Below are 13378 nucleotides of genomic sequence, written 5' to 3' on the forward strand. Positions count from 1 at the left end.
GGCCTTTGTAATTTATTTCTCTTCTTTCTGTAATTTCAAACTTACTATTTACACAGATGCAGAATCTTTTTTTTAATTATTCCTTTTCATAATTTGGTCTGTACTAATACAGGGTGTAAAAATTAAAAAATCCCAGAACAGCTTAATATGAGTAATTGTTTAACTTCCATTCAAACTTAGCAAATAGGTACAATACATTCTATGTTTATTTTTGTTTCAATGTTGTGGCATAATGTTTTAGCTCTCAATATCCAAATTTCTTTTTGAGTTAGTTTGGTTGGTATTCAAAACTTCATGGTGTATTCATTTTCTAATGGCCATGAAATGAATACCTTATAATTACATTTCATTTAATTACAGTAATGGTTGTCCAATAATCACTTTTCTTATATTACTTTCACTTTTGTTCTCAGTCTATTGAATTCCCTACCGATTCTTCTAGGAATGTTCTCTGAAGAAGTTAATGTGTATAAAAATAGAGTTTCATATCCTATGTTAGTTAGTTTAGAGAGTTTTCCTTTATAAGTTAAACCATTTCAAAATTAGAAAGTCGTCCTGGGACTTTTTACATATGTTATAACAGTAATTAATTTGGTTGAACTTAAAAAAATATGATTAAGAAAATACAGTCAAAATATGATTATGTTATTTAATTCAATGACAAAATAAAATCCGGAAATTCCTAGTGTCTAAAAGAATTTTTCTTCTTTTAAAACAAAAGAGGACCTCATTTTGCTGTTTCACCATGGGGATAACTGTTTTAGAGTGGTATAGTCCATCCTTATCAGACGAAAATGAGTGAACCTAAAACTCTGCCCTAGACATAGATTACACTATTAGCATTTAATTTTTCTACTGAGAAAGCCACAACCACCCAGACCTACATTTACTGTAGTTAATTAATCCTAGAAGTGGCATGTGTCACATATGTGGTGCATTACGCCGACGCATAAGTGGCATCAATATACTTGTATAACTTCATGTTTTCATGTTTTGAATAAGTAAATAATATCTGATATTGGTAAAATCCAAATGGGTGCACAGAAAAATAAAGAAATGTTTTATAATGTCAGGGTTTGTTAGACTTTCTTTAATTTTTATTGCTCTATTGTTCTCTTATGCTGCTGACAGCTACAACAGCTGTTGTCGACATAGTCATACTTATTGCCCAATGTTTATTTTCTTTAAAGTGACATTATAGTCATTATTGTGGGATTGATTTAAGTGAATAATTTCTTGTATAATAGTTTATAAAACGTATTTAAATTGCATAACTGACTTTGAATACTCTATAATGAAAACATATAATAATTGATACAATTATTTATTGAGTAATAAATCATAAATTTTCATAAAATATTTTTTAAGTGAAATGAAATGTATTTATCAAATAAATAGTTTTAGTATTTTGATTTGTTTGCTTTCAAATATTTGTCATTAAAGTTGTATGTATATCTCGTATATATATATATATATATATATATAAGTATGTATTGATACATTTTTCTTCTTGTGCTTTATTTACATTAAAATAGGATTTTAGGGTGAACATAATCTTATAATATGAAACATTTGATCATTCTGTCACACATTTCATAGATAATGTTGAGTGACATATGTGTAACTGTCATGGTAGCTGGATTTAGCAAAGCAATATCATTTCTGTATTTGCACAGAGTACCTTGATAGAGTGTTTGGATAAAGATTGTTACTTTGAAATCAGTTCAGTCATGTCTTACCTCACATTCATTCTGTTTCTCAGTTCAAGTGTATTTCTAAGTCTTTGCAGTGGACAAAATCAGCCCAAAATTGACATTCAAAATGAGATGGTTACTTGTGTAATAACTATCATTAACGATTATGCAATCCGTAGGACTGTGGTTTTCTACACCGAAGAAGAAAACAGCAGTGTTCTGTGGGTCAGTTTATTAACAGTGATGAAGAAGCCATTCATGGTAGTGTCTCAGGCCCTACAGTTACATGATACAGATAAATTTTTAATAGTACTATTCCCCAGGCCAGGTACCAGGTACAATCATCTTCTTCAGAAACTCAGAAAAGACACTCTCTTTATTATTGTAGGCACAAGAGGGTTAGAGAGATTTCAAATGATAAACCTATTGAGTCAGTTTCACAACATGAGAATGATCTACGACATTTTATTACTACCTAGTGAAGACAGAATAAACATTTTCACCTCGTTTCCTTACAGTGATAACCATTGTGGAGAGGCTGGTCCTCCAACCAAGATTGATTCTTATGTTCATGGAAAATTTTCTAAGAGAGTGAATTTATTCCATACAAAAAAGTATTGGAATATGCATGGCTGTACATTGACTTGCTTAGGGAATAGACAACCTCCAGATGCTATTTTAGCCAAAAGTAAGAACGGAGAGATAGTTTTTCAAAGACTTGCTAAGGAACTGATGAATATTTTAAGTGAGAAGTTAAACTTCAGTCCAAAAATAGTATTACCATTGAATAATAATTCATCATTAGAGCGAAGTTGGTTTTTTTATAATGACACAATAGATCACATTATTGAATACCTTGGTAATGAGCAAGTGGATTTTGCAATGGGTGTATTTTCTCGACTGGCTTTCACCAATGATTCTGCAATAACTTTTGGTAAAGAAACTCGTTTTGAATGTTACACATGGGCAGTGCCAATAAGAGCAGGGAAAAAACGTTCAGTCATAATGAACTATCTTGATGAATTTTCCTTAAGTTTTTGGATGTTATTTCTTATTTCTTTTAATGTTGCAGTGTTCATTATTATAAGCATTACAACAATTCTTGACCAAAATATTGCTCTCCAATCTCCTTTAAATGCTTTTCAATACACCTTTGCAACCATCCTGAATCAGCCATTTCCAGTTAAACCTAAACCTTGGTCACTAAGAATCTTCATTGCACACTGGCTTGTATATATATTAGTGATAACAACAGCTTATCAAGCATCTCTCTGGAGTTTCATGACTATTCCTTGGCAGGTCCATAACATTCATTCTCTTCAGGATCTTCTGGATTCATCTTTAGAAATTGGAGGAGCCCAACAAATGCATAACATCTTAAAAGCAATTCAGAGTAACAATGAAAATGTCAAAGAGATGATTAAAAAATTCACAGTTCTTCCAACCTCTGAATTTAATGATATAATACAAAGAATTGAGTCTAAACGTGACTTTGCAGTGTTCGGAGAGAAAAGACATCTAAGTTCATATTCTAAAAACATTGACAAGATCTTTGATAAGCACAGAGTTTACTTTGTTGAAGGATGTTTGATGCAGTCTTTAGCGACACCATTGCTGTTTCCCAGTGGGTCTCCTCTGTATGAACCCATCAACACCATGCTGATTCGCCTCATCCAGAATGGTCTGGTCCAGAAGTTTGGATCCATTTCTGATGACCAAAATCCAAAAGAGACAGTTTACCAAAATGGAGAGATATCCCAACATACTGACAGAATGAATCTGAGCCAATTTCGAGGAGTTTTTATTATTCTGCTATTTGGCTATGGAATATCCTTTGTTGCATTCGTTTGTGAGCTAATTGTTGCCAACATGTCAAAGAGCCAGCGTAAGGTAAATGTAATTATAGGCCCTAAATTATACTATCGTGACGATTAAAACCTGTGTAAACTTATTATGAATCATCCAATTGTTAATTTAATTTTGAGTAGAATATACTCATACTTACGCCCTTAAGCAAACTTTGGATTTGAAGTAATAATTTACTATGTATGATATTTTAGTTTGTCTAATTAACTAAAGTAAACAGATTGTAAATAATATTTGTGTTTAAAGAGTGATCAGTGTCAGAAATTAACAACCAAAGACTAAATTTTAGATAAAAATTAAATAAAAACTAAGTGAATTTAAAAGCGATTATAATTTATTTTGATATATGCATTCATAGTATAACCTTAATTGGTTTTATATTATTTTTAGTCAGTCAAACATGTTTCTATAATTTATTTAATAAAAGGTGACTTCTTGTTTATTTTAATTTTGATAAATACTGTAGTACAAGGTTGTTGAATTCAACAGACTATCCCATCACTAGTTATTTTCATGTCAAACAACACCAATAAAAGCAACAATGCACCACATTCGAGGCTTGCATTGATATATCTTGTACTATTGTTAAAATTTTAATTGATGCATTGGCTTAAGATTATTATATTAAACTATAGGAATTTCATTGCAATATTATACAATAACCAGTTAAATTTGCCATTGTGGTCAAATCATGAAAACGCATTCTGACTCCCTATATAGGGTTATTAAAAAATCTGTTATTTGCTTTTTTTAAGGAATGCAGATATAAACATTAACTTTAGAAACATACGTAATAGGACTTACTTTTTGGAAATTTATAAGTCCACTCCAAATTGGTGTTCTCAACCAATTTTAATATAATATGCTTAAAATCACAGAGTTGTCAGAATTTTTTAGAAAATATAAACCTCAAAAACTCAGCAATAGATTTACAGTCCTTCCAGATTTACTAAAAATACACAAAACGTAATTTAAAAATTATATTTCTTTGTTTAAAAATCCATTGAATACCAACAAACTATGTTTAGGAAAGGGAAATCCAGGGAAGGGAAGTAACTGAATTGTTAAAATTTATGCCATCTGTTATAAAATCTATTTAAAAAGTGAAAATCTGTTGGAAAGACTGTCTAAAAGTGTTGAGAGCATATCCCATGACATTTTACTTCGAAAGTATTTCGAAAACAATCATCTGCATAATGTAGGTCTAATTTTAAATGGTTAGAGTCTTACTCGTCTAACGTTATTAGCATTTGTAAAATATCTCATTTAGTAGTCTACATGAAAAATTAGTTAGAAGTCTACTCGCTCATTTTAATATATATTTTGTTATGTTAATGGAGAAGTTCTTAAAATGATGCAATTACAATAATGATCAATTTTTTACTTTATTGATGATGTCAGGGAGAAGTTTATAGCTTTGTAGGAATGAACAGTTATTGATTACTGTGTCTTATATAATGTTGTATTTGTTATTTTAGAATGGTTCATGATATATTACTGTTTAGAAATAAAAATTCATTCTTACAATGTTACAGGTAAACATGATGTCCATATTCCACATAATTGATTGTCATTTTATAAGTAGGCTTCCATATTCACTGTTCTATCAAATAAATATCTTTGTTTTTAAATAGGTTTTTTCTTTATTGACCTGTATGTTCAGTTCTTAAATGGATGAATAGAATAGAATAGAAACACTTCTTTATTATGTTATTATGGCGTGACCATATGGTCCTTTCTTAAATTTAAGCTCTTAAACAAAAAAATCTTAATAGTACAAAATAAGGCTTATCTAACTCAAACTTACTAACACAATATTCCATTCACTCTTCCATTCACACAGTTATGATTCAAAGAGTAGCCCTGCCGCCCGCCACGATCATCCGGTCCAGGTATCTTCGTTTCAGCTCCACCACAAACCGTTCTCAGCTCTCCATTTGTTTGACAGAATCTGGTAAGGAATTCCATAATCTTCAGGCAGTGATGGTGAAGGATCGGTTACAGGTTGTGGTTCTGTCTAATGGAGTTCTGAGACTTAGTGCACCAGACCGAGTTTTTCTTGTGCCACTCCCCGCCAAAAGCTTAGTTTTCAGATGAATATTTTGGTGAATCTGTATTAATAATAGAGTACAACAATGACAAAGTGCAAATCGATCTTGAATCAGCTAATTTTAAAATTGATGACTGAATAAAATATGGCATATAACATGATCCATTCAACATAAATCAAATAGAAAGTGAATGCAGTAATTTTGTGCTCTTTGCAGTTTAGTGCTAAGGGCTACAGTCATGTCATGCATGTGCAATACCTAGAAGAGCATTACATTAGGTGAAACCTACTTCATCATCTTTGTAGTAGATAGAAAGAGAAGGCTCTGGTTTTGAAAGTAGTTATTTTTAATGCAAGCTCTCCAAATAAGCTGCAGTTTTACACACTTCCCATGAGTATTCAATGTTAGTTTCTGATGATAACAGTATCATTAAAAGTGTGTAACATAATGAGAGTTGATATTGTTTAGATCTTGGGGTTTTTAAAACAAGTTATCTTCCTTCTTTATCAAAAAATTTTCTTAAACTTGGTATTGTTGGATTTGTAATTAACTTGTCTAACTAAAATGTAATAACTGTAACTTTAATATCATATTTTGATTTTAATAAATTTATGCTTAAAGATATAAGAAGCCACCATTTTTAAAAAAGCTTGTAAAAGTTGTTTTTTTCTTAAATTATGTCTTTAAGTTCTAAAGCTATATAACCAGCTTAAACTCATTACAACAACAAGCCATTCTCAAATTAAAAATATAGAAAGGCTGTTCAGGTAATTATTGAATGTATTATAGTTTTAATATGATATATTTTGTTTGTCTTTAATCTAGAAATAATACCTGAAAAGTTTGGTAGAGAGTCCTGGGACATCATTTGTAAATTAAGAAGGCCTTTGTAAATGGGCCACCATTGTGATGTGGTGGTCAAATTTGTTTTTCTTATAGAACACCTTGTATATTATTATTACTTGTGATAGAAAACATAATTTTAAGACTTTTATATTCTTGATGCTTTTCTGATAATTACCTTATTAACGAAGATATGAGAGCTGAAAGTGTTGAGACTCCTTATAGAGTTTAACATAGAGAAAATGCCTTCTGACCTACTTCTGACTGAGCTGGAAGAACTACTTTACTACACCCTAAGCTTTTTATCACCTATCAAAAAGTGACCAGAAGTATTTTTAGCTTTTTCTTAATACATAAATTATTGAATATTTTTTCAGAACTGGTTTAACTATTTTATTACATGACTCTTTATTCTATTCTTTTTTAACATACTTATGATAAGAAATTCATTCACTGCTGATTTAGAGTTAATGATACTACACACTCTAATAATGACATAACTTAATTGGTTTTTATTGTATGTAATTGTAGTGCATAGGTATGACAGAGGAAAGTTTATTTGTTTACAACTCTAATTAGTTAAAAAGCATCCAAGAAAACCCACTAAACCATGAATAAGCCAACAGTCTGACCGATATTGCATGTTGTACACGTTAAGCAATGCAATCTCAGTATTTGCTGGAACATTATTGGCAGAGTGGTTGAGTGTTCCAGTTCACTGTATCATTATCCTGAGTGTTACAGGTAACATGTTTGGGTTCATTCTTATACTCTATGTCGGTTTTGCTGCTGGACTAGGTATCAGTGGGCTTTTACCTGTGCCTGAGCCCAAGCTCAACAATGAAATGATTTCTTGTGTAATGGATATCATAGATAAATATGCCCTCTTGAAAACTGTGGTGTTCTACACAGAAGAGGAAGAGGATAGTTCTCTTTGGGACAGGACTATATGAGGCATGGAATACCCATATAAGGTTTTATCAAAAAATCAATCACTTGACATTTATGAGACATTATTGTTTGTTTTGTTTCCCAAAACAAAACAAACCTATACAAATGTTATCAAAAAGCTTCGGGAAGATACTTTTTTCATAATAATAGGAACATTAGAGATCGAGCGCAAGTATATGACAGATCTCCTAAGTCAGTTCCACAAAATGAAGATGATATATAACGTACTTCTGGTGCCCCGTGATGGCAAAATCAACATTTATACATCATATCCATACAGTGGAAACCATTGTTCTGGTTCTGAATCAGGTTCACCAGCCAAAATAGCTACTTTCCTCAATGGAAATTTTACAGAAAAAGTGAATCTATTCGGGGTAGATAAATATTGGAATATGCATGGTTGTACTTTGACCTGTTTAGGAAATGGGCAATCACCTGATGCATCTCTAACCATAGATAAAAATGGAGCCATAGTCTTTAAGAGAACATCAAAAGAACTGATGGAGATTCTCAATGAAAAACTTAATTTCAAAACTGAAATAATTCTTCCTCAAAGTAATGACTCAGATTTAGAGCACAGTTGGTTTTTCTACAATGATACTGTTAAGGATATTACAGAACATCTTGCAAGCGAACAAGTGGATTTTGCTATGGGTGTGTTTTCTAGATTAGCCTTTGCCAACGATTCAGCTCTGCTTTTTGGCAAAGAGACTCGCTCTGAATGTTATACCTGGGCAGTGCCTTTTGGAGCTGGACAGGACCGATCTATTTATGCAAACTACTTAGGAGAATTCTCTGTAATATTTTGGATTTTTCTTGTTCTTTCTGTGCTTGTGGTAGTGATTTTTATGTTAGGTATAACAAAGATAATTGGAGAGGACATAATCCTCCAACACCCTCTGAATGCATTTGAGTACACTTTCCTGACAATATTGAATCAGCCTTGTAGAGTGGATTCAAAGCATTGGGCCTTGCGGATATTCCTTGCTCACTGGCTGCTCTACGTTCTGGTGCTGGTGACTGCGTACCAAGCCTCACTTTGGAGCCTCATGACAATTCCCTGGCAGGGTTACAACATCCTATCTCTTCCAGACCTTCTGGATTCTCCCCTGGAGATTGCTGGACCTCAGCAGATGTACAATATTCTTACAACCATGCCGACCAACAACACTTATGTCAAGAAAATGATGACTAATTTTACAGTTCTTCCTGCATCTGCTTTCAAAGATATTATTGAAAGGATTAAATCTAGCCGTGACTTGGCTCTTTTTGGTGATAAGTGGCATCTCAAATCTTACTCACAGGATATTGACACTGTCTATGTCAAGGCTAAAGTTTACTTTGTTGACGGCTGTTTGGTGCAATCAGTTGCAACTCCTTTACTATTTCCCCCTGGATCACCGCTATTTATACCTTTTAACACGATATTGACTCGCCTTGTCCAAAGTGGTCTGATGCAGAAATTCTACATGCTAGCTGGTGCAGAAGACCCGAGAACAACTACCATGTACAAAGCAAAAGTTCTTCGGGAATCGGGTGGAATGAAAATTACCCAAATCCAAGGTATATTTATTATAATCCTTGTGGGTTATATCCTAGCTTTCATTACATTTGTGGTTGAGAACATTGCATACCACAAGTATCATTCTGAACCTAAAATAACAACAATTAATGGTCCAAAATTATATCTTGATAAAATGGCCTGGTCATAGCCAAAAGGTATAAACTAAACCATTGGTCTACTAGTTTTTACTGTCTCTGAGCTGCACAGTGAATCCAATTCGTTTGGTCTAAAATGGAGACGTTTATTTGAAATTCTATTACAGTAGTTTAGTTGTGCCATTTAGTACACACAAAAAGCACAACTAACAAGTTTTCAAGTCTTGCTGTATATAAAACTTGAAAGTTAAATTATAATAAACTACATTTTGTATAAACAATATTATATTAATTTAAAGTACTTAGAGAGTTAATCTGTGGTAATTAAAAATTAATTTTCCTTTCTTAAAATTATTTTTTTTTATTTGTCAGAATGTTTTGAAATATAAAAATAAATTACTTTATTTCTTTTTGTACATTGTTTTAAATATATCAATAATAAAACTTAGGAATATTGCATATTATTATTAATTATTTTATATTTCAATTAAATTTTTTTACATTTTTTACGATTAAAAATATTTATTTTTTCATTCTTTCCATACGGTACCATACTAGAAAGGAAAATTAGGAAAATAAAGAAACGGAGCAAAAATTAACCTTTTACTATCAAAGGAATGTCTGAAATATCTTCCGCTCTAAACATTATGTACAGTGGGCTTAACACAATATTATTACCATTTTACACAATAACTGTATGAATGTAAAATATTAGGGCTTTTCACAAGTAAATATCAGTCTATCTGTTAATTACAACTGCATATCCATGAGAATATAGGTACTGCAGTAGTGGATGTACGCTCATTAACATAAATGTTGAATATGTAAAAGTTTATTTTACTGTAGAATTTTATTGTGTAATTACATTTTCATACCCATTTTTTGTGAGGCATTATTTTCAAGAAACAAAGATTGTCCTAAGTTGTGTGGTGTATGGAATGTAGGAAATAAATATAAATGTTTCATGGAGGGTAATACCTGATTATCCCCCTAATTACACCACTGTTTCCATTATACTTCTAAAAATATGCACAAAGAAACAGTAGTCACAAGGCTAACACTCAATAACTAAATATACTTTTATCCTAACCTTTTATAATGTACATCAGTTGTTATTTGCTCATAATATAATGGTTTAACTTTTCAGGCCTATTAAAATATATAAAATATTAAAAGTCTTGAAACTACTTTGGAAGATTGAATAGTTTTAATGCCGCTTTCTCTATATACACAATTCATTGTTTAGAATTTGCACCATTATTGGCCAAACAGTGTTATATATTAGTTTTATGTAGTTTGACAGTATTTGACTTCTAGCACATTGATTGACTTCTGATTACCAAGAATTATATTAGTGTTATAGCTATGCATAGCACTAAGTTTATTTTAAAGACATATTGTGATTTTAATACTAACTGTTTATATTAACTTTTTAAAATTAAACATACTTTCAATTTATACAGTTAATTAATAGTAGCATATAGGAAATGAAAATAAATTTAAATTGCCCTTGTTTAATAAGTATATGTGTTTTAGTAAACAAAATTAAATTATGATTAGTTACAAGTGATAGTTTTCATATATTATATTCCCAATGTTATACAGACATACTTAAGTTTAGACTATGTGCTTAATAACCTGCACCATTAAGTAATTAAACGTGTAATTGTGTTGATCTTTTAATGTATTTTTAAAAAAATCCCTGACTGTTATAAAGTGATGTCAGTTTATTTAAGACTTTTACAAATATGTGCAATATTACGATAAACGAGTTTAAATAAGTTCCTACTATTATCCTTAGGAAATCAAAATACAAACACATAATGTGATCAAAAACATTATTGCTTGGCTTGTTTCTTATAAGTACAGTATTAAGCAACCAAAATTTATAATAACAAATATATGCTAAGTAGCATGAATATCCTTTTTCACAAGTGTCATTTGGGCCTGGTAATGATTTTTTCTTGAATATTTAATTATGGTATTACATTTTCAATGTAGGTAAGAAATTAAACAAAAACTCTAATATATCAAAAATAGCTAAAGTTTGTTTTTATAAATTAAAAGCTCGGTGAAAGAATGCTACTCATAATAATTACAACAGAAATTAAATGTGAAATTAACATATACCGTACATACATAGTGTTACATACATACATAGTGTTTGCCTTCCATCCAACATTAATGAACACTCTCCCTCTTAAGTTCTTAAAAACCATATGAAATCTCAATGGGATATTTAGTATATTTAAAAAAAATTGTCGTCAAAGTTGCTGATGCAATAATGTAGCAACAATGAATCCATAATATTGTGCTAGGTTATCCGTGCTGTTTATGATGTAAATTAAATCCCAATTTAAGTAATTATCCCATCAATCAGTAGTAACTATGGGGGGTAAGAGAGAGATAGAACCTTCTCCATTAGCCCTAAAAATAATAATAAAATTTTTACAACAACACAACTTGTTTGAAATAGAACATTTTAATTCTTTTCATTGATTCAGGCTTAACTCATTTATTCAATTTTACATTAATTTAGACTTTTTCCATACCCTCAGTGTAGTGTGCTCTTCAATCTTCAATCAGATTCACCCTTATCCTCTTAAAAGCCAAGTCCTAGTTACGCCACTGATTCACACTGCTTGCAGTGTGAAAGAGAAAAGAGATGTCTTTCCAGGAAATTCAATTTCCAGTACAAGCGAAATGATTCACCAAAATCCAAAGTATGTGTTGCTAGTTTTTGTATTATTGATATTACTTTCTGATATTACCATGTACAAATTAGTATTGGAATGGGTAGAACTTTGGAGCCATAAAATGTTGAAAATATTTTTGCTGTCAATGTTTTGGCTTAGAAACTTAAATTTTCTTTCTAAAAATACATGACATGATTTGTATCTCAAAAATGAAATTTCCAGGCTTACTCAATTTAAAAAAATAAAACACATCAAATTGTTCAGATCGGCTACTTAAAAATAATTATAGCTTAAGATCAAAGATTTTGTCCAAGGAATTTTTTTTGACCACAAAATATTTTATGAACATATCAAAGTAATGTTTATCCTTATTTTTATTAGAACAAAAATTTATTGCTTTTACTTGACATACACTAATGTTTAAAAATTACACTCATCATTCTGCACTAAATAATACCATTCATTAACTTATTCTACCAGTGAGTTGAGAGGGGAAAACTCACTTTGTGACAAACTTAAAGAACATGATATAGAGGTATAAACATTTTATTCTATTGTATAAACTACAAGCTTTTAGACCTTTTCTTTGTTTAAAGTTTGTTATTGATGATAAATAATTTGAAAGGATAATATGATTTCGGAAATTTTATACGTTACTAAAAAAGAACTATGTTTTTGGATCCAGCAATACAAGAACAAAGCCAGGGTCGACTTGGACATACAACATCTTAGAACCACAGCTTTAAGACTTTTGCCACTTCAAGTTAGACTGATGAATAAGTTTCCTAATGAGTCAAGCAATAAGTCAATCCAAATCATTTTAAACTCTGCTAAAACTTATTTTAATGTCTGAGCCCTTTATTCAAATAAAGAGTGCATGATTAGTTTCTTGGAATATTAACAAATGAGAGGAAATGAAATGAGACCACCCTGACAGCAATAGAAATATTGTTTCAATTACCTAATAATGTGTACATGTGAATGTAACTGCATGAATAAGTATTAAGTAACATAGTTATATTGTTATATCATAACAAATTAATACAATACATTGACGAAGGCGATGCAATATTGTGACCTTAGGCTCATAAACAGAAAGCTCAATTCTACACTAAACATATTGACCAAGATGCAATATGTTGACAGCTGTCTACATTTCCAGGATACAAGTGATTATAGAAAATTAATGGTTTCAGTTACTACTATATTGAATTAATAGTTAAGAAGCATATTTCCAAACATAAAAACGCCATGACAGTTTATTTAACAATACCTATCATGAGCTGCTGTGCAGAGAGTGGATTTTCCGCTTTGGAATGTATAAAAAGTTAAAAGCAGTCCATAACGTGTGAGAAAAGCTCAACAGACTTATGGTTTTATCCATATAAAGTGACCTAACGTTAAAGATGGATTTAAAAAATTGTAGTGATGACAGCTCAATACAAACAAAAAAGTCGTTGCTTTGTTTAAATCATAGAGAATAAGGTTTCAAACCAAAAATATCTTTAAAAAAGGAATGAATTTTAAACATCAGTACATAATATGAAACTATCTAAATAAGTATGAGTTATGAATTTTAGGTCAGTGGTGAGACTGTTGGGTAGATAATGATGCTCAA

The 13378-nt window shown here is 30.9% G+C and overlaps 1 protein-coding gene across 1 annotated transcript; it reads left to right on the plus strand.

The window, feature by feature from the left end:
* The first annotated feature begins 1538 nt into the window (after nucleotides 1-1538).
* On the plus strand, nucleotides 1539-3829 carry LOC124368537. The gene has a single exon (XM_046825779.1). It carries the CDS (start codon nucleotides 1731-1733, stop codon nucleotides 3627-3629), a length of 1899 nt encoding a protein of 632 aa, XP_046681735.1. The 5' UTR covers nucleotides 1539-1730; the 3' UTR covers nucleotides 3630-3829.
* The last annotated feature ends 9549 nt before the right edge of the window (nucleotides 3830-13378 follow it).

The sequence above is a fragment of the Homalodisca vitripennis genome, chromosome X, assembly GCF_021130785.1.
Source record: "Homalodisca vitripennis isolate AUS2020 chromosome X, UT_GWSS_2.1, whole genome shotgun sequence".
Classification (NCBI taxonomy): domain Eukaryota; kingdom Metazoa; phylum Arthropoda; class Insecta; order Hemiptera; family Cicadellidae; genus Homalodisca; species Homalodisca vitripennis.

What these genes read in the sequence shown, in the direction of transcription:
- LOC124368537 (XM_046825779.1), top strand. Translation starts at nt 1,731, where the DNA reads ATGTCTTACCTCACATTCATTCTGTTTCTCAGTTCAAGTGTATTTCTA.